At 32.7% G+C, this 23,424-nt stretch overlaps 1 protein-coding gene across 1 annotated transcript; it reads left to right on the top strand.

Annotated features, from left to right (window-relative positions):
- Nucleotides 1-156: 156 nt before the first annotated feature.
- On the top strand, nt 157-21,398 carry LOC143065130 (lanC-like protein 2). Its single transcript, XM_076238501.1, has 9 exons — nt 157-277; nt 4,956-5,073; nt 7,358-7,571; nt 8,273-8,417; nt 9,112-9,252; nt 10,607-10,792; nt 13,027-13,203; nt 15,586-15,658; nt 20,948-21,398. The coding sequence occupies exons 1-9, from the start codon at nt 203-205 to the stop codon at nt 21,022-21,024; spliced, it is 1,206 nt and encodes a 401-aa protein (XP_076094616.1). The 5' UTR covers nt 157-202; the 3' UTR covers nt 21,025-21,398.
- The last annotated feature ends 2,026 nt before the right edge of the window (nt 21,399-23,424 follow it).

Raw genomic sequence — 23,424 nt, 5'->3', positions numbered from 1 at the left:
TGAAACGAATTTATGTATATATTTAAAAATAATACTTTCAATTATCGATCTTCTGGTTATTTCATGTTCACCATGCAGAAAACTATAGGAAAAAAATCGTGTTTTTGTTGAAAGATAAATATGAATACATAACTTTAGGGAGAAAAATATAATTCGTTTTACATTATTTATTTAAATTGTATCAACTTACCAAAACAAAAATATGAGTGAAAAGAGAGAATTTGAAAATCCATTTCCTCAGCATAAAGACGAGTATTTGACTGATCCAAAAGGACAGGTGTGATAGTAGTGGCCCCTTTCATTGATATATTAATATCTTATTGCATGTCATTTTTCTTTTCCACTGTATGTATGGGCATACAAATTTTTACATGATTTTAGTGATTATCAAATATCTTGCATTTTTATAAAAATAAAAATCAACAAAATTTTCACATAATAATACTGTTGTACAGGGAGCTAATTAGGGGGTGGAGGGGGAGTCTGACTCCAAATCCTGCTTACGGTTTTGTCAGATTCCAGTATCCCGCCTACACGTAACAAATTCTCATTTTTTTTGTAATTTCCTGTGTCCCGCTAGACTTCATTTCCCGTTTTCAGGGCACAATAATTTGACTTTCTAATGTCACGCTTCCAAAAAAATGGCAATCACGCCTCACGCTTAGAACCCAAGGCCGTAACTAGGCATCTTATTTTAGTGAGGCAAAATAATTGAGCCGAACGCAGCAAGGCGAAATTTTTATTTGGAGGGTATGAAATGAATGGTGCAAAATCCTGCAATCTAGGCATTTTTAGAGAGTTTGATAATGTTTTGAATTTGGACACTTTTTATTTAATTTTTTTATATTTAAAGACTATTGCTAACACCAAGTTTTTAACGACTTTATTTAAATTTATATGCAAGATAATAATCATCCAAATGTCACTGATTTGAGTCTGCTGCCAGAACATAGAACAAACATCGAGTCAGTAGAGTTTGCCAAATTTTTCTATGGCCGGTTCAGTCAAATCGTTTCAGAATCATAACTTGGTCTGCTGATATCCTTATCGCGATGAACATGGAGCATGGCAAGACCTCACAATCTCTCACCACTCATGCATGCTCATACCTGCCAACTTTCACGATTTAGGCGTGTACTACACGATTTTGACCCTTTGTCACGATTGCACGATCGTGTTCCTGAAAAACCCTCTAAAACACGATTTGGTGAAAATTTACACGAAAAATATTGTTGTTCCCGATTTTGAACTGTGTCCAATGGAGGAAAATCGTGTTCAGCCAATTAAATTGTGCGTTTCTCATGATCAAATTAATCAGCCAATCAAAAACGTTTTCTCTCAAGATTGTTTTAACATGCTAGATATTGAACTTGTGTTGTATTCCTCTGTTTGTTGGTCAGAATTGTAAAAACGTGAACATGGCAAATGATTTTTCAACTGCAAGGAGGTTCTTACACTGAATAAGAATAAAAGCATGGCTGATTGACAAACTTCAATGATGCAGTACTACCATGAATATAATAAATAGTAGTTTATTCACTAATTTATTGACATAACATGTACACTTACTGTAACATAATTTTATTTATGTATTCAATCATTTAAAGGATAATGTACTCTTCATTATTTTCCACATGGAACCCCCCCCCCCCCCCCTCCACATCAACATGAGGAATCCCTTAAATGAGGGACAACCCTTAGTCAAGGGCTCACTCTTGTAAAAATTAAATAGGAAAATGTAGATTTGTTAACTTAAAAATGGGAAATTCTGACATTATATTTGGAACAGCTTTTCTAAATGAAGAGTCCTATTATTTTGAATAATAAAGAAGATATAAGGCCAAGAACATATCAAAATTCTTGGACATGTGTTGACCATATAATACCAGATAGACAATGATAGATCATAAGCTGTACAGTTCTTTGGGAAAAGTTTCTTCAAATAATATGAATGCTCATTTGTACTTAAAAAGTGGTTTTTAATGTCCTAACATTGAGGGGGGATCCCTATGTGTTGTTCCCAACCTGATAAAAGTCCTTCTTTGTGTATAATTTTAAATTGGAAAAGTCAACAACTATTTAGTATCCTTACACATGAAAATAATTCCTGGTCTTACAGCTACATGTTCATATTTTCTGCTGATATAATAACTAGAATCATGTAAATAAACTTAAAAAAAGGGATGTAAGCTCATCTTACAAATCATGCAAAAATGACACTTTTTCGCGCAAAATAGTCGTCGCAAAGAATTTTAAACTTTGAAATTGTTGTCGCGCGCTAAAACCCCCATGGGTATTTTCAAAAGTTGGCAGGTATGCATGCTCTTTTCCAAGTTTTCAGTCGTTTCAGGGCAGTCTGTGTTTCTAAAGGTAGCACATTATCATCAACACAATGATCAATGTCTTCTTCCAATTCCTACTCCATCAGCAATTCGGTAGCATCATCGGTAGTAACAGTTTTGTTTAAAAATGGAATTAAGCTATCCTGTAAGCACCATCATACAGTCGCAGTTACAAAATATTAAACTCGCTTTTATGCTGACAAAGAGTAGACAAACGTAAGGGATAGAATGAGATAAGATACATGTATATGATTCTATCTATAGAGTAAGTATATATGATATGGGTACAGGGGATTTGGAATGGAGTTTTTGACGTTTACATGTAGGTCCGTAATTTCAAATTATTTCTAGTTCCAGAATCTATAAATTTAGGGTTTGAGGTGTCCGATTCCGAAAACCCGAATATAAAGAAACAAAATTCCATAGTCCGAATAAGTAAAGACAAAATCCTGTGTTAAAGGTTCTACCATTACTCAATAATATCAAATTGGGATATGGGATATATTCTTTAAATTTTTAAGGTTAAAGAAACATGGATAAAAACTAATCCATGAAATGAATACACAGACAGGACTGCCCCCTTGCGATTCCCAGTACTTGATTTGTCAAAAGTTGGTGAAAACGGAGAAATGAATACGCAGACAGGACTGCCCCCTTCCGAAGACCTGTACTTGATTTGTCAGTTTACTTATTGTTTCTGGATTGTTCTTATGAAGTTATATGCAATACTCAGAGACTGTTCACAAAAAAAACTAGTTTACTAGAATTATTCCTTCTTTACCTTCAGTGTCCCTTTTCCTTTTTCTGCAAGAGCCTGTTTTTAACTAGAGATCCATGATGATTATAGTTACTAGGTTAATGTAATCGAGAAACATCACCCGTTGAGATGCTGAGTTATATCCAGGAAGAATGGTTTAAAAGGAATTATGACAAGTTATAGAAATTAAGGTTGAGACAGAACAACAAATGACTTTTATATTTATAAATATGTATAAAAAAAAAATCAGTGTCGAAATTTTAGTGAGGCAATTGCCTCACTTGCCTCAAGGGTAGTTACGGCCTTGAGAACCCCATGAGACCCACTTGTACATGTACCACATCATGTTTGTCCATCAAAAGTACATTGTACCTCACAGATATATAACATTGGACTCCAAACAGACAGGACCACACTTCAATGCAACACCTATATTTTCCCTTTTGTCACCAAGTCCCTTCTCAGAGAAAACAGATACACATTGATTAACTCTTAGAAAAAATTACATCCTTCTATAAAGACAATTTTTATTAACCATTCACCCATCCTTTATATTTACTGTACATCGTTGTTTGCTAGACTTTAAAAACCAAAACTCTATATTCATGATAGTATTTGTAATATTAAAACTAGAAACAATTTATTGAGTTAAAATGCATGACAATCACTGTACAAAATGTTCTTGAATTTTGATGGTCATAACCAACTGACACATGGCTATATATAATTATATATACATGTACTCATTCACTGCTTAAGATCGCAACATTGTTCATTGTTCCAGAATATCACAATAGATACAAAACAATATCATTCCAACATACTTTATAACATATTAAACTAGATAAAATTATGTTTCGAAAGAAATTGAAAAAAATCTTTAATTTTATGTTTATATTGGTAAAGAACCATACTAATATACTGATGTACATGATGTATGTGGGCTTTATTGGTGATCTCACTGTCATTTTGTCAATAATTGACTGTGCTTGTGGCACTAAGCTGTAGAGATAAATCATTCAATGTCATTTCAAATAAAATGGGTCCAAATGAAACCTGATTTGCTCATGCTATTTATTGCATGACATGCTCCTGATTTTGCAAAAAAAATGGTTAAAAGTTAGTTAGTACATGTTAAATTTGATAAATTATATATCAAATATACATCCAACTTGGCATTCAAGGGAAATAAATCAAACTAAAATTACACACAAATATCAAATCTACATGAATCTAGTGTTGTATATAAAAAAAAAATGGTTTATAGATGTTCGGATAAGACAATGAAACAATGGCATTTGCATTGTATCTGTGAAAAGACTTCTGAACATAAGTATCATTTCACTGAAGGCTTAAAAATTTTACTGGTGAACAGTTTTAACATGATTATTATCAATTACTTTAAATCAACCAAATTTTCAAATACTGTTGTACATGCAATTGACATGTACCACATCATGTTTGATTATACATGTAGTACTAGTTGCTTAACATGATAATTGTGTCTATGTTGATTATATAGTTGATTAACCCTTTCCTCCATTGAAATTTTTTTTTTTGCATACTTGATTCGCATAGGATTTTTTTAATAAAATGCTGAACATATGCTTTATAGTATATATTAAGGCATTGCGAAAAACAACTATTTTATCAAATAGATTTAAGTCGCATATTTCTATGATATTCCTTTTCATATTGGATACAAATTTTATTAAGTTAACTGCAGACACTTTTTAGTCAAAGTGTTTCAACTGAGGTACTACACAGGCGTCAAAAGGCGTCATTATGGAGATGATAATTTTGTCGATATTGATTATAGTTGATTAACATGATAGATGTGTCTATGTTGATTATAGTTGAAATCAGAACAGAAAGAACATGTACAAAGAGCCATCAATAAATTATTAGAAAAACTATATAGAGGATTGGAAAGTGAAGATGGCAGTAACTATACAGTATATACAGGAACTGCAGGTATAAAACACTCTAGCTATTACCATTTTGTCAATTATTTGTTATTTTAAAGTACACATTTTATAGCTTACAATATATATGTTCCAGACCGTATGGTACGGTCCGGACTGTATGAGTACTTTTTCAAAATATGCATACGGTTGGACCATACGCGTATGGTCTGTCTGATTTATAGAAGTTGGTCAAGTTTATTAGAGGCAAATGTATATAATGTATATTACAGATCAACATAAATGAAATCTCGAATAAATATATAAAAATTCAATTGTAATTGGAACAAAATCTTTTAAAAGTTTTAACTATATAAAAAAGTCCCATTAATTTAATCTGTTAATCTCCTGCATTTAGCATGTCAGTAATACATGTACATGATATTGAATATCGCTCACTGAATTGAAGTTATTGGAAAGGAGTTATGTTAGGATTTTTTGTCTGAGTCAGAGTTTTACACGATAAAGGAGTAGGTTCAGTAAGACCCCTTTTTGGCCCCAAAATATAGCAGTTTTACAAAATTGTTAAAATGTAAACCTTTAGTTATTTATTGGACAGTAGAATGCTTCTGCTACATAAATATGGGCTGTTTTTGACAATACAATGCACATATATGCGGTACTAGCACCATTAAGTCATGCTAAATTACTGAAATCCTCATAATTCTAGCATTTTAGTTAAATTTTAGACGGTTTTCGTGTAAAACGAAAGTGGCCGCATTCGTGTTCATCCTTAATATTGAAATGTAAGTTGTATTTCATGATAATACATAACATATATAAAGGTTGAGGATGAACACGGATGCGGCCACTTTCATTTTTACCAAAAACCATCTGAAAAGTGACATTTTCCAGCATATTAGGGTAGATTTTTCATATTTGAACTTGAATCAGATCGTTTTTAATGACTAAATCTGTTAAAATCTTTCACATAAACTAATTAATTCAAATAAAATAGACACTTAAGTGTTTAAAAAGTGGTCAAAATCTTTCGTCAGATGAACCTGAAATTTGAGGCCAAAATCGGTCCTTACCGGACCTACTCCTTTTACTGAGTTTTTCAACGCTATCAATCAAACTTTTTTGCAATATTTAACATTATAAAGTATGGGGGGAAAAAATCTGGATTCAGTATATTTTTTTGTCATCTGCTTTAACAGAATACTTTTTTCTCCATAAAATTAGGGATCAAAGTATTACCCCACCCCTCCTCCCATCCTTTGATATAAATGTCCTTTCTCTTAATGTTAGAAATCTGATGTTCCTTGTGGCAGCAAGTGTCATTAAGAGTGCAAAATTAGGATTTAGATAGAAAATTAAGCATTATTTAATTTCAATGTTTCACTAATTCACTTCATTCATATAATTGTAATAATATCAATTTGTAAAAACTCAATAAATGTTTTTGATAAATATTTGTTTAAAATAAACCCATATGGTCCAAATACATGTAAGGTCCAGCTCGTACCAGACTGTATGAGTATACTCGTATGGTCCGACCGTACGAGTATATGCATACAGTCCAGACCGTACGCATATGGTCCAAATACTCATGGTTTGGAACAAATATAAAAAAGAAGTTGTGGTATGATTGCCAATGAGACAAATCTCCACAAGAGACCAAATTGTACAGAAATCAACAACTGTAGGTCACTGTATGACTTTCAACAATAAGCAAAGCCCATACCAAATAGTTAGCTATAGAAGGTCCAGAAATGACAAATGTAAAACAATTCAAACAAGAAAATTAACAGCCTAATTTACAAACAAAATAATGTAAAACAGCAACAAAGAACAACCACTGAAATACAGGCTCCTGACTTGGGACAGGCACATCTATATTAAGTTTATTAGATATTAAAGATTCCAATTAATACAATGTATAGATTGACATCTAGACAAGAATTTCGAATACATATTCACAAGGGGTTATAATATTATGAAATTACAGTAAAGAGAGTATTGATTCTGCTCCATATTGAAGGTCACACTTCAGATGAAGAACAACAATATAGCAATGTTCCTTTGCATCTATTACTTCCTTATCTGCATAGTGATAAGGTATCATGAATTGCTACACCATGTCCTAGCTTTCTTTACCAAATAACAACAACATTACTTAAGTCACAAGGTTACCTTACAATTATATAGAAAAAGAGATGTGTAACATTTTAGTTCAAATTAAAAAAAAATGTTTGACTTACTAGTATATGAATATCAAATCTGATTATTTCAAACAATAATAGTATTTACAATTGCCAATGAAATTATTTGACAGTCTTATATTGATTCAGGCATTGCACTTCTCTATATCCATCTACACAGGAGACTTGAGTCTGGTACCCAACAGTATTTAAAAACAGGACTAGAGTACATCAAAAAACCTTTTCGTCATTTAAAGGGGAGAAAATATAGTTTTCTGTGTGGGGATGCAGGACCTTTAGCTATTGGTGCTGTAATAAATCATCTGTTAAAACATGAGGATGACAGGAAATCTTGTCTTGACAGGTAGTATTTTTCTACATTATTATAAAGATCTCAGTGGTCTAATAACTGGGTAAAAAGTAAAGTCACAAAAATACTGAACTCCATGGAAAATTCAAAACGGAAAGTCCCTAATCAAATGGCAAAATCAAAAGCTCAAACTCATCAAATGAATGGATAACAACTGTCATATGTTCAACATATTGAATGGAAAGTGGCATTTATATTCAAATGCCAATGTAGAGGGACTAGGTTCCCATTAAAAAGAAGAAATTATGATTAATGCATTTTTTTCTCATAAAGGTGTGTTCCTTATTTTACAATTCTGGATATGATTGATTAATTGATTAATCGGTGTTTAATACCACTTTCAGAACTATTGAGCTTTTTCATAGCAGTAAGTGTTTTTTATAGAGATAGTTGGTCTCAGAGAACAACTGACCTTTGTTAGGAAAACTGACAATCCTGGTTAATTTTATTCTGGATTTGTTATAATGGTTTTACATAAATATATGTGATCTTATATGCTGTATACTTATTAAACCTTACTTTATTTCCTATTTTATAAACTATTTTAATTATTTAGGTATTTGTGTATCAAACAATTATTTTTATAAGCAAGTTAGCAATTTTCTGAAAAAAACGTAATCAATTACTAAGAGGTTTGGGGGAAAAGAACAAAGTTATTATGATTTAATAATTGAACTATTTTCTATTATGTACAGACTTGCAGGATTACATGATACAGTATGTACTGATAGAGCACTGCCAGATGAAGCACTGAATGGGCGTGTTGGATATTTGTATTCTCTGTTATATGTTCAACATCACATAGGAGAAGAAGTAGTAGATAATGCACTCATTAGCAAGGTGATACTCAGTTTTTAATAACAAACTGTTTGAAATTTGAAAATAATGTTATTCAGAGATATTGGAGTGCAATTATTATGTTGATTTCAGTATTCAGGGAGATAACATTTTATTTTTATGGGTGCTAGGATGAAATTTTTTTTCTGTATTTTTTTTAGCTTTGATCTCTGTCCTGTCTTTTTATTTTTCACTCTATTTGGTCCTTTCTTTTCTTTTTATTAGTTAAGCCTGACTTTTTTTTTAAATAAATTGTCATCCTGTCTTTTTTTTTTTTGGCAAAGTTGCTCATCCTGCCTTTTTTTTTTTTGGCAAAGTTGCTCATCCTGCCTTTTTTTTTTTGGCAAAGTTGCTCATCCTGCCTTTCTTTGGCAAAGTTGCTCATCCTGCCTTTCTTTTTGCTCAAAACTCCTGTCCTGTCTTCTTTCAAATTTCATCCCCCCTTTTTATAAAATCAAATGGTTGCTCCCTAATACTGCATGCACTATGCAACTTATATCATGCAGAGATATTATTTAAATAGTTCAATTGTCTCTGATAAGTGAGGGTTTTTTTTAGAACTATTTTGTGTTAGTTCCGTTACTCAATTAAGCTGAAAATCTGTATCAATATTATAATTGAATTTTAAGAATTAAAGATAATTTCTGATGTACACTTTATTAATGTATTGTATAACTAGTATAAATATTTTTTGCAGGTGGCATCTTCTATTATAGATTCTGGAAGGAGACTCTCACAACAGGAACAATGTCACTGTCCCTTGATGTATGAGTGGCATGAAAAAAAATATCTTGGAGCAGCTCATGGCATTGCTGGGATTTTGTTTTTGTTAATGCAGGTTTTTATACATTAATTTGAATAATTAACATAATATCTGAAATTCGACTAAATGGTGTCAACTATTTATCTATAAATGCTTCTGAATAAATATCATTAAGATAACTTCAATGAAATAAACTGGACAAATGTACTAATGCTATGTTCACACGGACATTTAATTCGAATTGAATTCGAATCGAATGCGAATCAAAATCGCTTATCGCGTTCACACACTCTTCTTTTTTAATTCAAATTGATTGGAATTAACTAATTCGAATTAGTCAATACACATTAGAAATACATTTTTTGTTAATACGAATTAAAAGCTAACGTCGTTTGGACAGTAAAGCGAATTTGTCGCGCATTGCAATTCGAATTAGAATTGACGTTAGGACGTAAAACGTTTCGAATGCGAATTAAACTAATTCGAATTAGTTAATGCGAATCAAATTCGAATTACGTGTGAACTCAGCATAATATTAATACAATGTAACTAAGAGATGTGGTGTGATTACCAATGAGACAGCTATTGACCAAAGTTCAAATGAAGTGGGTGTAAGCAATTATAGGTAACATAGCCTTCAACAATGAGAAAAACCTATACTATATAGTTGACTATAAAAGATTCTTGCAACTCAATTAAGACAACTAATAGCCTAATATATATATAAAAAAAAAATGAATGTGAAGAGCTTTAACATGTTTGTGAGGACTCAACCATCCCCCTAACCTTGGACAGTGGTGTAACAGCAAACATTAAGAACAAACTGTAAAAATCAGTTTAAAAAAAAGCTGTAACTGATCAGATCAATACAATAAAAAAGCACAGACAGGACAGGCAGGGTATTTATCCATTCCTTAACAACAAAACCGACAGGAAGTACAGATTTGAGAGTACTTACATTTACTGACAACTAGTTTCAAAGCCAATAACAACTACTAACAGAAATCATGAATCTAAGACTAAAATATCAATCAGTACACATAAGGTCAGTTTCTGGCATTAAATTAATTTATGGTAATTGTGTGTAATAGTTGAAGTACTGTCATCAATATTTTCTATGTCAACTATATTTGTTGTGTGTACGGTGTACATTGTTGGGATTATGTTTGTTTCTCAGAAACTACAAGAAAAGTTTCACTTTTATTTGGTATACGGTGTGCATGTTCATCTGACCATGACATAGTTTTCATGGTTTATGATAATGTTAAGTGTATATGTGATACCCTGAAGTAAACTTGACATTAAAACTTTCAACATAAAATTCAATCATGATGGTAAAACAGGTCAGATATTTCAGCATGAACATTCCTGTTTTTATTTTGAATCTACAATGGGTGTATAGATTAGCTAGTATATATCTTTTTCACAGGTAAAAGATCCATCTTTCAATGACTCATTACACACTTTAGTACGACCAACAGTTGATTGGATGCTGTCATTACAGTTTCCGTCAGGGAATTGTCCCTCATCAATAGAGAGTTTGTCAGGTGACAAGCTGATACACTGGTGTCATGGTGCCCCTGGTTGGATTTACATGTTTATTAAAGCTTACCAGGTAAAAATTCCAATATGAGGATTTTAAACACACATGTACATCAGTTAAAAGGACATTACTTAAAACATGTATATTTCTGGGCCTTTTATAGCTGACTATGTGGTATGGCTTTGTTCATTGTTGAAGGCTGTACAGTGACCTTTAGTTGTGAAGAATTGTCTCTTTGGCAATCAAACCACATCTCCATTTTTATATCAGGAAAATTAGCTGGAACATTTTTATTGTAAGTTTTCTATTTATAAATCATGTAATATTACTAGAACAAAGGTTGCTACTCCCTCCGACAAAGTTGACATTAACAATTTTATATCTGTTCTGTTGTGCTAATTTTTGATTTTGATGATGTCATATATTTTGTATTTTGGGCTTCCCAAGATTTTTGTTTCTTCATGATTGGGCAAAAATATGGTCACCAAATGCAATAAAGGTACATTGTATTTGATTCTAAATGGACAGTTTAACTGGTTATTTTCTCATCTGGGCTAAAAATCTTAAGGACAAATTCTCTTAGCAATATAGCATGGTACATTTTTTTTTTTATAATTAAACAATTTTTGGGATACGATTGCTTTCAAGCAATCTGTGGACTTATACGATTGGCTCAGGGGCCATGCCCTCACGTCAACCGTTTTATTCTAAACATTAAGAAACATCTCAGATTCTTATGATTGTCTTGCTTTAAAAGGTAAAAACAAACGTCAAATGGATTGAACTTAAACAACTTTCCTATAATGTTCTTTTCATAATCTTCATGTTTGATATTTCCCTTGACTTATATGCGTGTTTTTAACAACATGGAAATTCAGAATTAATCAGTATTTATATTTAGTGTTTTTATAAATTTAGAAACATGTCAGAGGGAATTCCCCAGTTGTGATAAAAATGCGAGAGTTCTCTGAATTCAGATAAATCTATTTCTGTCATATAAGAACTGAAGTGGAGTTTTTCTTATATGTCACTGTTATGAAACTGATATTTGATAATGTACTTCCCTAAAGAAATAGAGAACCATCTATGTCGTTTAATTAATGTACATTCTTGCTCCAGGGTTTGTTAGGTAATTATGTGCATGCGTATAGTTTTCTTGACTTCAAAGGGTATTAGATTGAATGTATGCTCTGGATTCCCCACTCAATTGATTAATTTATAACTCATGGGATCCTTTCTATGTATGTCTGCTATTGAGGGTTATTGTTGTTGCATAATTTTAAATCATATGCATCATTTAAATTAAAATAAATGTAGTCCACATCGTAAAAGTAACTACAACACCTTTTCAGACGAAATGGAGTCTCCCTTTCGGAAGTAACTTCCGTGAATTCTGAATCAAAACAACACATTGAGAAAAATTAAACTCTTTCTGTCGATAAACGTCGTATTATATTAAAAACGATCGCAATTTGAACCGAGGAATGTGTACGGAAAGAAGTCATGATCACTGACCCAAAGGAAATTAAATATTTAAAGTGTTAGGAATGGGGTTCCTTCTAGAATTAACGTAGGAAAAAAGGTGATACATGCAAGATACGAAGTGAAATACCTTCTCTCACTCTGAGTCTCAGTGACTGCTGAGGAAAGTAAACTTATAATTAATAGTACAAAACTAAAACACAATAGGCCTAAGTATATTGTTCATATACTTTTATCCGGAATTGGCTAAATTGTAACTATTCAGATTATGTATATTTTACATTTTACATGTGAAGTTGAATTAGTTTTGAAAAAAATATTATCCAGCTACATGTGTCAGTGAAAACAATGGCAGTCGTATCCCTCAGAGCAATCTGCTCTTTTATTATTGTATGTTTTATAGTCTTTACAAAATTAGTCAAAAAACTATATAATTTTTCTTATATTTTTAATTATTTCATAAGAGTGGATTAAAATGTGGCTACCAAAGGGTATACTTGATGGTCAGTTTTCAGTTTCTTCACTGAAATCCATGTACCAAATTTTCCCCATCTTAGTGGAATGTTTGTTTTAGAGACCAAATAATCTTAAAAAATTAACATTGATTAAGTTTTGAAAATGTCTTTGACTAACATAAAGTTAACACATACAGCAGAATTATTTCAAAAGGACATTTTTTTCAAGAAGGTATTTGAAGCAGTTTTTTTTTTTTTTACATCATATCAAAAATTGGAATTTCATGCATCTTACACAGCAAAAATGGTAGAGGAAATTGAGTATGTCTAGGATGATTATTTATACAAAAATCTACCTTAATTTGTTAGTTATTTTCAGATGAGAAGTACTTAGAAGCAGCCAAAAGATGTTCCTCTGTAATTTGGGAGAGAGGTATATTGAAGAAAGGATATGGAATCTGTCATGGTACTGCTGGAAATGGTTATGCTTTTCTGGCTTTGTACAGATTGACCAATGACCAGAAATACTTATATCAAGCTTATAAGGTGGGTGAAACAAAAATTAAAGGGAAACTTCGCAAAAAAAATCAAAAATTGATATTATGTTCATTCTGTATAAAAATGCTCAAATTCATAGATATTAAAGTTTTATTCCGCTAGATAAGCGATCACCATCGATTTTAAATTTAGCGGTATCAATTCTCTGCGTTCAGCCATTTTGTCTTCTTTCCCGATTAATAACAACGATATGTCTATAAACCACAAAGGAACAAAACTACAGTAACCGATGTAGTCGTAATTGCGTGTCGATATCTTGTCAATCGTACGGTTGTTTTATCCGACTAACTAACTTAATACGGAAAATATTCTTATTTTTTTAAATTACCATGGTCTGTTGTTTTTAAACTGTTGATATTGGAATTAGGTAAAAAGTCAAAGTTGAAATCATAAATAAGTGTTCCGTGTTTTCGAAAATCTAATTTGTTCATAATTCTTTAAAGTAATAAACTTTTTTCAAATATATTCTGATCTTCCCTCATCTGATCACCAGCATGGCTAAAGGTATTACTTCCAAAGGTATTGTGAGGGGTGTGAGGTGACACGTCCAGGTATTCAAGCGATTTCCTGTCGGGCTTGCAAGTTCATGCATCGTTTCAAATCTGCAGGTATTGATCAGTGTACACGGCCGATAACTTATAACTTTCCATTTTGAACTATCAGATGTATAATATACAACTCTGTCTTACTTGTCATTACTAAACTCATACGCTTGTTTATAAAATACATTTCTGGTGTAAAGAATATTATTCATAAAAATATAAATAATACCCAAAAATAAGATTTGATGAAATTAAACTCTATTTAAATATTTTTTCCAAGGGTGAATTTGGGAAAATGTAATATATACTCATTGTCAATAGTGAAGGACAGATTGGAACATACCAGAAATATTGATTTAAAAAAATGTACGCACTTGTCGACGATTCGTTTATACGACTGGGTAGAAAGTTACGGAACTATAGCGCAATTTAAAATATATACATGTATACATTGAACATAAAAAAAACATACATTTTGAATAAATTGGGGTAAAAGATTTGTAAATAGACTAGTCCACGTATGCCAACAGTATGTAATCATCTAATGTCGATAGACTATTGTATACCAGAAGAAGAAGAAGAAGAGAACCAATTTGATTTAAATACAGGTCGATGTATAATTTGCTTTGGTTCATCGAAGATGTGGACATAGTAAAATCACAGATATATATTTCAATAAGATTGTTCACGAACAAAGGAAGGAATTCGTCATCACAATTGTTATATATGCCACTGGACGAACACTGATTATCCCCAAGGGATGTGAATATTTTGCTGGGAAACTATTGAGTATCAAAGTTTCAAATTAATTTCGGGATTTATTTTCTTTCTTGGTATTCAATAACAGAAAAAAGAATAAATTACTTGTCCGCTAAATAGGGGTATTCTTGTCAGATAAAAGACTTTTAGTTATATTTTAAAAATAGAGAAATATGACATTGAATTGGTTCTGTCTTTTTTTTAAACATCGTTAAAAAGATGTGTGTCTAAGATGAACGCCACAAGAACCCTGTAATACTAGTACGAGAGTATAGCATGTAAACATTCCTTCTCAACAATATGGTTGTATTGGAAAGCTTTTCATACAGATTGACAACTCATGGTCCGATATGCATGTAATATTTGCCACATGACGCCTATAGTTCTTTCTACCATCATCATCTTATTCTTTGATATTGCTGTAAACATCGATGGTTCACACCCAAACAAAATTGGAGTAATGTATACCTTCAGAGCTTCTCCATGTTATACACTCGTGAAACTTAATATATAGACGAAATTTCTGTATTGAAATGAATTTACATCTCAAAAACAGGATTTTCAAATAAAGATTTTGAGTAATAGTGGGGCTGCTTTTATGGTAATTCAAGTTACATTTTATTCACCTTCTTCCACCTCAGAGCTATCAGCTCTTTGATTCAGTGTGTTGTACTACTTTTTTTTTGGACAAAATATATAAAAATTATAGAAAACTTCATCAGCTCAAACTTAAAATATGGACAATTTTATGTTAAAGGGGTCTTGAAATCTTTTGACTACTTCCAAAGTGCTAATTTTTAACCTTTTTCAGCTGGACCAAATCACTACTTCACTTTAAATGCTAGGTTGAAAATATGGTCTCGGACCATGTATCTCATGCTATTAGCTATAAATAATACATTTATCAATATTTAACTCTTAGTAAAAAACCGGCAACATACGATTTCAGTGGTTTTTTCAATGGTAAAATTTTTATTCTTCCAAAACCCTTTATGCTGAAGGAGTACTAGCATTTTGTACCTTTTTGAAATTTAATCATTATTCACTAAAAATAAAACTTTCATTTCAGTTTGGTGAATGGTGCATTAACTATGGTAAACATGGATGTAGAAGTGCAGACACACCATACTCTTTATTTGAAGGTGACTAAATTAATATAGAAGTTTCAAAACATCATACAATAATATATTATATAAAAAAATAACCTTATATTAAAAAAGTCCAAAGTCAAATGCCATAAACAATTTCATGAAAGTTGTTTTAGTTCGAAGTGAGATTTATTATCTTTCTGTTCTTTAAATATTTACCAGGAAATCAAACTGGTTTTCATGTTCATAAGCTGTATATTAGAAATGCTCAAGTCTTTTTTAAAGAAACCAATGATTGTGATGAATGGCTGTTTAATGTCTAGCGGCAATTACATCATATTCAGTACAAAATCATGTTATAGTATAAATATGATAGGAAAATGAACCCAGCTTTGTACTAGAACAACACATTGATCTTGATTTATGTACTAGTTTACAAAAAGAGGGACGAAAGATACCAAAGGGACAGTCAAACTCATAAATCTAAAACAAACTGACAACGCCATGGCTAAAAATGAAAAAGACAAACAGAAAAACAATAGTACACACGACACAACATAGAAAACTAAAGAATAAACAACACGAACTCCACCAAAAACTAGGGGTGATCTCAGGTGCTCCGGAAGGGTAAGCAGATCCTGCTCCACATGTGGCACCCGTCGTGTTGCTTATGTGATTACAAATCCGGTAAATAGTCTAATTCGGTAGGTCATATTCATGAAAGGGAAGGGGATTGTAGTTACGACGTAAGGAACATATCCGATATCATTTGTGAAACGGTTATTCCATAACGGTCAACCAACTCGTGATGGCGTCCGTAAAATTTACGAAGGGATGATTTCAACTTCACCATTTGGAACTCTTGGTTTAATAGCTTCCTTGTGAGCAGCAAACCTCTATCAAGAAAATCATGATAGGAAATGCAAGCACGGGAATATCGTATCAATTGGGAGATATATACCCCGTATGCAGGTGCTGCTGGAATGTTGCTACTTAGAAATGGAAAGTTCACAATTGGAAAGCTGAAATCATCTCTTTTGTCGTAAAGTTTTGTTTTCAACCGACCCTCATTGTCAATTTCTATATGTAAGTCAAGATATGAAGCTGACTTAACTGTATCTGTAGTATCCTTTATCTCTAGTTCAATTGGATAGATGCGTTCCACATAGTCACCAAATTTTGAATTGTTTAGTGAAAGAACATCATCTATATAGCGGAAAGTAGAGTTAAAGGATATTGCTAACTTCTTATCTTTCTTCCTAAGAAGTTCCTGCATGAAGTCAGCCTCATAATAATAAAGAAACAAGTCGGCGAGTAGAGGGGCACAGTTTGTTCCCATTGGAATGCCGACAGTCTGTTGAAAAACACGTCCTCCGAACTGACAAATATGTTGTCAATCAAGAAATCAAGCATCTTGATAATATCAGTTTCAGAGAATTTTTTGTTTGAATCAGAGTGATTCTTTACAAAGTAGGATTTATCCCTCCCTAAGACAAGATACTTGTATCTACGTTGGCCATTCTTTTTTATGAAGCAAAGTAATACCAACTCTTTCAATTTGTCTTTTAGTTTGGAATGTGGAATACTTGTGTAGAGAGTAGAAAAGTCAAATGTTTTAATACTGTTACAAGATGAAAGACAGTTAGATTGTATGTACTCTAAAAGATCTTTTGAATTTTTAAGTATCCACATCTGATTCACGCCACCTCTAGAATAGGCAGTTTCACAATAACTTTGAAGCCCCTCTTTGATTGCTGATAAAATAGATGTTAATAATTTAGAAAGAGGTTTCGTGGAGCACTTGGAAGACCCAGCAATATACCGTTGTTTGTAAGGACACTTATGTAGTTTAGGTATCCAATACAGTGATGGAAAATCCAGTTCTTCATCTTTGGTTGAAATTCCAAAGGAACATAGAACAGACCTATGATTATCCAGGATTTCCTCTTTGGTAAGTGTCGTGAGGGTATATGTTGAGTTTCAAAGTAAATTGTCAATACCTAATTCGTTTATCAAGCAGTTGATGTAATGACTTTTACAAACAAAAACGATGTTATTTGGGGCTTTATCTGCGGGGACAACAACATATTTGTCATGGAGGTCGGATAGGTGTTTTGCAACATTTGGGTCTTTAAAGACTGACGTAGCATGGGCATTGATGGACCCATTCAGTTTCTTAATTCTGATTTGTATCAACGACCTCACTGCCTTAATCCATTCGGAAAAAGTGTCTACGTCTTCCTTCTCGCGCTTAGCCCATTGCCTGGCATAATCCTCGACTGAATCCATCAAAATTTTAAAGTTGTATTTCCAATTGATGGATTTAGGCTCACGATATTTGGGACCTTTCGATAACACATTTCGTAGAGAAGTGTTATTAACAATGTTAAGGTCACCGGTAATAACGTGGCCAGCAGGATTATATGTGAATTTGGAACTAGCACAAGTGCAATCAGGAGGTTTAGACTTGAAGTCGTCAATATCGAGATCCTGCAAAACGCGTTTGTAATTGAAAATTTTAGTTGCAATAAGTTTGGTATAGGTATAAGAAATTATTGGTACAGACTGGTCTTTGAAATAAGGAGGTATTTTCGATTGCACTAATTAATGATGAAGGATATTGCCTAGGTTGACGCCATCAAGACCTTTGTTGGCAAAGGAAAGATTAAGAAAATATCTTTTCTCTTTTTCATCTTTTCCAATGCGAACTGGCTTGAAAAGTCTGTGACTTGCAATATCCGAAATTATAGCTTCAAGTTTGTATTGGTTTGAATGAGGGTTTGTAACAGTGGATTCCAAACATAAATTGAACAGAGAATGAAGTTTTGAAAGGGGTAATGAATAAAGTTTCGTGCGAATGTGATGAATACCTAACGGCTTTTGTATGAATGGCAGCAAGTCATTAATAGAGACATCATGCAGAGAAGGTGATGTATAATGACGATGACCATGACTGCGTCTACGTCGAGGAGTCGAGTTGAAAATATTCATCACATTCACCGAGTTACACGAAGGACTAGATAGAATACCTATACCATCAATTTTGTCATTGCAGCCATAAGGTGTTGCAGTTCCCAATTGTCTAATCCAGTAGTCTTCTTTTTGTCTACGGAGAGTCGTTGAAAGATTAGGATTGTTAGAGCTATGGTATATCTTTTCAATAATGCGAACTGTCATAGAAACGATGGAATGATCGGGCTGATTGAAATGCTGGTATAGAATGTCGTTAGCATTAAGGTTAATGTCTGATCTATGACCGCACATACGTTTGTTAAGCCTTCCTTTCGTTTCACCGACGTATACCAATCCGCAAAGGTTGCACTCTAATCCGTAGACGACATTTATAGATTTACAATTCAGATCATCGTAACATCTGGTAAAATATGACTTCTTGGTCAAATTGCTAGTGAATTCAGCATCTGTAATTAAAATAGCACAAGTTTTGCAGTGTGTATATTCACAGTAGGACATGTCACCCTACCTATGAGACTTTATTCTGTCACTGAGCCGACCACCCTTTGATCTTACTGCTTTTATCAGGTGACACTTTATTCTGTCACTGAGCTGACCACCCTTTGATCTTACTGCTTTTATCAGGTGAGACTTTATTCTGTCACTGAGCCGACCACCCTTTGATCTTACTGCTTTTATCAGGTGAGACTTTATTCTGTCACTGAGCTGACCACCCTTTGATCTTACTGCTTTTATCAGGTGAGACTTCATTTTGTAATAAGATAATCAGGTGACAAAATTTGAAAAAGGGGCCTCGGTGTCTGAGTGGTACAGTATTTACAACTGTAATCACTAGCCAGTCAACACTGAGGTTGTGAGTTTGAAGCCTGCTCGTGTGGGTGCAATTGACTTCAATTTCCTATTGAAGGTCGGTGGTTCTCAAAAATTACATGCCATTATCATGAAAAACACTTTATAAATGTCATATGGAAATTAATCTGTGACCCGTTGTTGTATGCTGATTAATTAGAAGGAAATTGTATGGTAATGAATTGGAATTTTTGTTTCAGGTATTGCAGGTACAATATATTTCCTAATCAATGTAATTTTTGTCAAGCCTACGACTTTAGTTGCAGAAAGCTTGACATAGGGATAGTGATCTTGCGACGGTGGCGGCATTAGCTAACTTCTTAAAAGCTCTATTTTTTAGAAGGTGGAAGACCTGGATGCTTCATACTTTGTATATGGATGCCTCAGTCATGTTACAAAGTTTCCGTCAGTCACATGTCCAATGTCCTTGACCTCATTTTCATGGTTCAGTGACAACTTCAAAAAAAAGTTCAAATTTTTTGTAATGTTGAATTCTCTCTTATTATAAGTAATAGGATAACTATATTTGATATGTGCGTACCTTGCAAGGTTCTATTGTCTGTCAGACAGTTTTCACTTGACCTCGACCTCATTTCATGGATTAGTGAACAAGGTTAAGTTTTGGTGGTAAAGTCCATATCTCAGATATTATAAGCAAAAGGTCTAGTATATTTGGTGTATGGAAGCACTGTAGGGTGTACATGTCCATCTGGCAGGTGTCATCTGACCTTGACCTCATTTTCATGCTTCAGTGATTATAGTTAAGCTTTTGTGTTTTGGTCTGTTTTTCTTATACTGGATGCAATAGTTCTACTATATTTGGTGTATGGAATGATTGTAAGGTGTACATATCTAGCTGGCAGGTGTCATCTGACCTTGACCTTATTTTCATGCTTCAGTGGTTATAGTTAAGTTTTTGTGTTTTTGGTCTTTTTTTCTAATACTGTATGCAATAGTTCAACTATATTTGGTGTATGGAAATATTTTATGATCTATATGTGAGTTATGCAGGTTTTAATTGACCTTGACCTCATTTTCACGGTTCATTGCTCAGTGTTAAGTTATTGTGTTTTTGTCTGTTTTTCTTAAAATATAAGCAATAGGTCAACTATATTTGTTGTATGGAAGAATTGTTAGGTGTACATGTCTGCTTGGCAGCGTTCATCTGACCTTGACCCAATTTTCATGGTTCATTGGTCAATGTTTAGTTTTCTTTGTTAATGTTAAGTTTATGTGACAGTTGTAATAAAGCTTTATATTCAGGACTATCAACATAATAGCAATGATTAGTAAAGAAGGCGAGACATTTCAGTGTGTGCACTCTTGTTGTTATGGCAGGTACAATATATTTCCTAATCAATGTAATTTTTGTTTCAGGTATGGCAGGTACAATATATTTCCTAATCAATGTAATTTTTTTTACAGATATGGCAGGTACAATATATTTTCTTATCAATGTAATTTTTGTTACAGGTATGGCAGGTACAATTTATTTCCTAATCAATGTAATTTTTGTTACAGGTATGGCAGGTACAATATATTTCCTAACAGACTTGCTAGATCCTTCTAATGCCAGGTTTCCTGCTTTTGAACTATGAACTTTAAACGGATGATTCGATATGCCATGAAAAAAAAACAGGATAGGAAAGTTTCTATAGTTGAACAAACAGAAATGAAACTGTAATTTTCTGTATGGCTATAAAGACTTCTGATGCTTTTATAATACATCAGCAGATGTAATATTAAGTTTGAAGGAAAAAGGGGCTAATATAAAGATGAACACAGTGATGAGATTAATTCTATGTCACAAGAGTCAAGTGAAAACCAATTGTAACAGAAATGGATATGAAAACCTACTCATTAAATAGATATGTTGATATTTGTATAGCTATTATGGTTATCTTTATGTATTGCAACAGACTTAGTATAAATCTCAATTAGTCATTATTGAAATATTATTTGAAGCATTTGATTTATGGATTTGTTATGTATTGGCTATTTTTTTGCTTTGACCTAGTATGAAATGCAAAGACCATTCCTTTCTCAATTTGATACACATTACAAATTGTCAATAGGTACTGTGTTTTAGAGTATATAGATAACAAAATGTTACAGCTACACTAATTGAAGACCAGACAAAGGAGTGCGAGATTTGTAGTATTTGTCAGAGACATAATATGGGAAGGTGACATTGTCTACAGATATGGTCATGAATTTTGTCGAATAATTTACATTTATCTTGAAATTAATTTCGGTGTATTTTTAATGTGTAACAGTGGACTTCTCAATGACTACATGTACTTGAGTAAAGGATAGATGGATGACTGACTGTTTAAAGTCCAGCTGCTAATTATAGAAATATTCAGGACAGGAACATGTTTATGTGATATTAACCATTGCTTTGTAATTGACCAAACACGCTGAGCAATATTTTTAACAAGCGTGTTAGTCAGGTACAGTCTGCACATTATTCTAAGTCTAAGCTTAAGTCTAGAGGTATGTCCAAGACACGATGTTGTGTCGATCTCAACGATATCGATGATATCGATTCGATATCAATACTATATCGACAAGCATTCCATCTCCCTAAACCTCTGTCGTTGTTGTTGATATTACGATATCGAATCTATATTGACAAACATCCCATAACTTGAACAACAGCCTGAAACCTCTGTCTTTGTTGTCGACAAACATCCCATAACTTGAACAATGGCCTGAAACCTCTGTCTTGGTTGTCGATATCAACAAACTTCATAACTGGAACAACGGCCTTAAACCTCTGTCTTGGTTGTCGATATCATCAATATAGAATCGAATCGATATCTACAAACATCCTGTAACTTGAACAACTGCCTGTAACCTCTGTCTTGGTTGTCGATATCGACTATATCGAATCAATATAGACAAACATTCCATAGCTTGAACAACGACATAAAACCTATGTCTTTGTTGTCATACGGGAATACAGAAGCCTGTGAACAAACATTTAATTTTATTTCAAAATTCAAGCATGGAAAAAAACATATGACATATGGAAGTTTAAATCTTTTTCATTTAACAATATGTGATAGATACAATGAAGATAAAATGGTGAAAAAACGCTAAACGAGTAAAGTAAATTTGAAATATTTTAAAATGAATTGACAATTTGACACAATTGACAATTTGTCTATGATGTTCTTTCTATATGTAAATTTCTATGTTGATTATTTAGTAATACAAGAGTGCACAGGCTGAAATGTCTCGCCTTCTATACTAATCATTGATATTATGTTGATAGTCCTAAGTATAAAGCTAAGCTTTAATACAACTGTCACATAAACTTAACATTAACCAAGATACCTAAACAAAGACCAATGAACCTTGAAAATGTGTTCAAGGTCAGATGAACCATGCCAGGCAGACATGTACATCTAACAATGCTTCTATACAACATATATAGTTGACCTATTACTTATAGTTTAAGAAAAATAGACCAAAACACAAAAACTTAACACTGTGCAATGAACAGTGAAAATGAGGCCACGGTCAAATAAAACCTGCGCGACTAACATAAAGATCATAAAATATTTCCATACATGAAATATAGATGACCTATGGCATATAGTATTAGATAACAAGAGGCTCTCAAGAGCCTGAATCGCTCACCTTAATTCTTTTGGTTAAATCTCTCATCAATGATTATTTTGGCTTTTCAATTTATTTAAATGTTTTTTGGATCGTCCTATTTTCTTCAAAAGCCAAAAAAAATAATCATTTTCTCCTATGTTCTATTTTAGCCATAGGAGCTATGTTTCTTGACATACAAGGAAATAAAATATAAAATTTATACTAGATACTCTGAAACTCATTTAGCCTAAGTTTGGCTGAAATTGATACAGCAGTTTCAAAGGAGAAGATTTTTTAAAGTAAGTCAACATGATGAACAAATTGTGAAAAAAGTCTTTAAAGGGCAATAACTCCTTAAGGGGTCAATTGACAATTTTGGTCAAATTGAC

This window comes from Mytilus galloprovincialis, chromosome 2, assembly GCF_965363235.1.
Source record: "Mytilus galloprovincialis chromosome 2, xbMytGall1.hap1.1, whole genome shotgun sequence".
NCBI classification, from domain to species: domain Eukaryota; kingdom Metazoa; phylum Mollusca; class Bivalvia; order Mytilida; family Mytilidae; genus Mytilus; species Mytilus galloprovincialis.
Note: the sequence above shows the minus strand (reverse complement) of the source record. Positions and strands in the feature narration are given on the sequence as shown.